Source organism: Monoraphidium neglectum (assembly GCF_000611645.1).
Source record: "Monoraphidium neglectum strain SAG 48.87 unplaced genomic scaffold scaffold05036, whole genome shotgun sequence".
Lineage (NCBI taxonomy): Eukaryota > Viridiplantae > Chlorophyta > Chlorophyceae > Sphaeropleales > Selenastraceae > Monoraphidium > Monoraphidium neglectum.
In genome coordinates, this window is record NW_014008594.1 from 1 (window position 1) to 3,660 (window position 3,660).

Below are 3,660 nucleotides of genomic sequence, written 5' to 3' on the forward strand. Positions count from 1 at the left end.
GTTTGAGGGGGGGGGGGGATTTGGGGTGAAGAGCCAAGTGTGGCAAGAGAGGAGGCAAATGAGTGATTTGTTTGTTTGGAAGCAATAGAGGAATGTAATGGCACGGCCAGCCGGCTGTGTTGAGCCAGCGCTGCTTAAGCGTACATTGCAGTAAAGAGAGCACAGAGGCGGTGACTAACACAGAGAAGAGGCTCAAATGGCTTTATAGGGGATGGGGGGGCAGCAGCCAGGAGCGTCGCGGCGTCAGATATTGGACATGTGATTTTGGTCAGCAGTCGCCGAAGCGGTCTGAAGGGGAATCAGTTTCTCGTCACGCGCCGGCCGCTCGTTGGGCATGTTTGGATGACAAACGCGCGCTGACACGCACAACCACTCACCACGGCGTGCAACACACAAGGGCGACCGCGGGCCCAACAACAGACGTCGCATCACATGTCAGGAACGAAACAGCGCGCACACACGTCAGGCAGCTGGAACACCGCTTGGCCATGGCGGACAGGCGTCGGAGATAAGGGAAATTTTTAGGGGCGCCATCCGGGGTGTGACCCCCGTAACGCTCTCAAGATTGTAGATAATGTTTGGTTCTTCGTCACCCGCCTGTGTTGAGCAATGTCATGCATGTGCATGCACGCGCACACAACACACATTGACACAATGACACACACACACACACACACACACTCTCTCTCTCTCTCTCTCTCTCTCTTACGAACCCGCGAACGCCCAGTCAACGTGGACGAAACCACAGCACTCACAACAACAACGCTCCACCCGACCCCCAGTCCCCAGGCGCTCCACACCCCGCACCCCCTCAACTGCCACCAACCACATCGCCCCAAAACCCCCACACCAATGCAGCTACCCGTCAACACCAACCCCCCAACAGTGCCGCCCACCGTCATCAGGCCGTCCACGTGGCCCTGCAGCCCCTCCCGCCTGTCGCCCGTCGCGGCCCTGCAGTAGCCCGCGACCAGCGCGGCCGCGCCGGGGGCCCGCCCGCTGGCGTCCTCCAGGGCGCGGCCCAGCTCCTCCACCAGGGAGGGCAGGCCCTCCTCGCCGGCAGCCTTGGGAGGGGGGGGTGGGTCGGGTGGTTGATCGGGCGGTCAGTACCTTTGATGCTGGTTGGTGCGTTGCTGGTTAGTTGGCTTTGCAGGGTGCAAGGGGCAGCAGGGTTTCGGCCCTGGAGAGGGGGAGGGGGCACTGGGGTGCCACATAGAGCAATGACCGCGCAACCGATTGGTTGCGTGGAGGCCCAAGAAGGGGTTGTAATGGAGGAGTGCAAGCGGGCTCACAGCACTTCGATACGGTTGGCATCGGATATTGGACATGTGATTTTGGTCAGCAGTCGCCGAAGCGGTCTGAAGGGGAATCAGTTTCTCGTCACGCGCCGGTCGATCATCTTGCATTTGCGCATCAGGCACACACATGCACGTGCGCGCGCGCACACACACACACACACACACACACACACACACACACATACACACACACACGTGCATGCACACGCGCACCCACCTGTGCGACCCGCAGCGCCGCCTCCTCGGCTGCCGGCGCCCGGTGGTCGTTGGGCTTTGAGGCGATGGCCAGGCAGGTCGACAGGATGGCCGGGAGGTGGCTGGGCAGGGCGGGGCCTGGAGGGGTGGGGTTGGGGGTGAGGGTGGTAGGGAGTGACGATGAGACGGCTTTGGGTTTTTGGGCTGAATCCGCGGGCGAGTCGACCCCGGTGACCGGGTGGCACGCAGGGCGGATTGCGGGTGTAGGCGTTTGTGGCATCGGTGATAGAATAATGTTGTTGTTTTGATTGAGTCTGCATCGGGCGTGAGCCCTTGGATTGTTGCAGTAAAGTTGGTTGTCACTTGCCGTGGTTGAGAAATGCAGTGATTTGCGCGCGCAATGTCAGCATAATAACTCAGCGGGGCACCCAAGCGGCCAGGCTGGAGCAGCTGCAAGCCAGGCACAGATATGCGCCCCACCCAGGTCGAAACAACACGCCAAAAGACGGAGGAAATGGTGCGGCGTGGCCAGCGCATGGCATCGGAAAGAGAGTTAAATTCGGTTTGTTCTGCATCGGGCGGCGAAGCCCTTGGATTGTTGCAGTTTTGGTTGCTCGTCACTTGCCGGGGCCCGCGCTCAGGGCCAGCACACGGAACAGCGCCGCTGTGGACAAGATGCCACGCCGCAAAATGTGGCACAGCCCAGCGCCTTCAGGGGCGCGAAGGAAGCCCAAACACACAATCACACACACACTCTCACACACTTTACTGGCTCTCCTGTGTGACAGCCGCAAAACAGAACTTTCACCACCACCAACAACCGGGAGACCCCTCCCCACCCACCCGCCACGCCGGCCAGCTCCCCCAGCGCCCTCAGCGACGACGACGTCACCGGCGGCCGCAGCAGCTTCGGCGCCACCCCGTTGAACGTCGCCGGCCGCACGCCCATGATCACCCGCAGGCCCTCCACGCTGGCCGAGTAGTGCGCCTCCGAGTCCAGCCCCGCCAGCAGGCTCGGCACGACGCCGTCGACCGCGCTGTGCGCGCCGCCGCGGAAGAGCACGCCGAAGGCGGCGCCGGCGGCCTCGCGGACTGAGGGGTCGCTGTCGCAGAGGGCGGCCTGGATGGGGGGCAGGATGTCGGGGAGGTGCTCCCCCAGCTGGTGGCGGGTGGCCGCCTCCAGCACCTCGCGAAGCCCCGCGCACACACCCTGGCAGTAGGGTGGGGGGAGGTATGCGGGGCAGGTCGGGCGGTTGGAATGATTTGGCAGGGTGAGGGCAGGTGCGCACATGCCCCGTCGCAAGAAGGGCCTGATGCAGGGTTGCTTGGGAAGTCGAAAAGGTCGGCAGAGTCAAGGGTATGCAGTCCGCGGGATGGGCGTGAGCTTGAGACGCAGGCTGTGCGGGTGACGCACACTGGAAGCCGCGCGGGTTGCTTGATCGGCACCCCGCACCCACCTCCTCCACTCCCCTCCACGCACACCCTCCTCCCATCCCCCCCCATCCCCCGTCCTCATGCCCCCCAACATCATTATTCAACACAAAGCGCGGCCCCCTCTCCCACCTGGCGCGTGGAGGCTGAGTCCGAGGCCATGGACTCGCGCATGATGGGCAGCATGCGGTGCAGGACGCGCTCCCCCATCTTGCGCACAAGCTCCCCCAGGCAGCGCGCGGCCGCGGTGCGGCGGTCCTCCGCTGCGGGGACAAACGGGCACAGGGGTGGCGGCCGGTGCGAGCCCGGTGGGAGGGGGCATTATGCATTCATTGTGTGTGTGTGTGGGGGGGGGGAGCAGGCGCGATGTAGCGCACAGTGACCGAGGCCGGGCCTGACAGCCCCGGCTCATGGCCTGGTGGGCCAGCACAGCAACAGACAGACGGCCAGAGGATCGTCTCCAGAGCGAGCGGCGGACAGCAGGAGCCCTCTCGCGGCGGCCTGGGCCGCCTTCGCGCAAGTCAAGATCCCTGGCTGAACCACGGTAGTCCTGAGTCCTTTCGATTCTGTGATGCGCGCCCGTGCGTTTGCAGTCGCCCTGATTGTCCACGATTCAGGGCCCCATACCCTGCACCCCCCTCCCCTCAAGGCGCCCCCACCTGGGTCAGCCAGTGCGTTGATGACCTCGGCCATGAGGGCTGGCAGGATCTCCTGGAGGGTGCGGGGGGTGTTGGCC

General features: G+C 64.0%; 1 protein-coding gene across 1 annotated transcript; it reads right to left on the bottom strand.

Annotated features, from left to right (window-relative positions):
• Positions 1-462: 462 nt before the first annotated feature.
• MNEG_15105 (Translational activator GCN1) lies at positions 463-3,617 on the bottom strand (the record flags this gene model as incomplete). Its single annotated transcript, XM_014036424.1, has 6 exons — positions 463-481; positions 877-1,064; positions 1,516-1,631; positions 2,337-2,703; positions 3,057-3,187; positions 3,584-3,617. The coding sequence occupies 6 exons, from the start codon at positions 3,615-3,617 to the stop codon at positions 463-465; spliced, it is 855 nt and encodes a 284-aa protein (XP_013891878.1).
• Between the last annotated feature and the right edge of the window lie 43 nt (positions 3,618-3,660).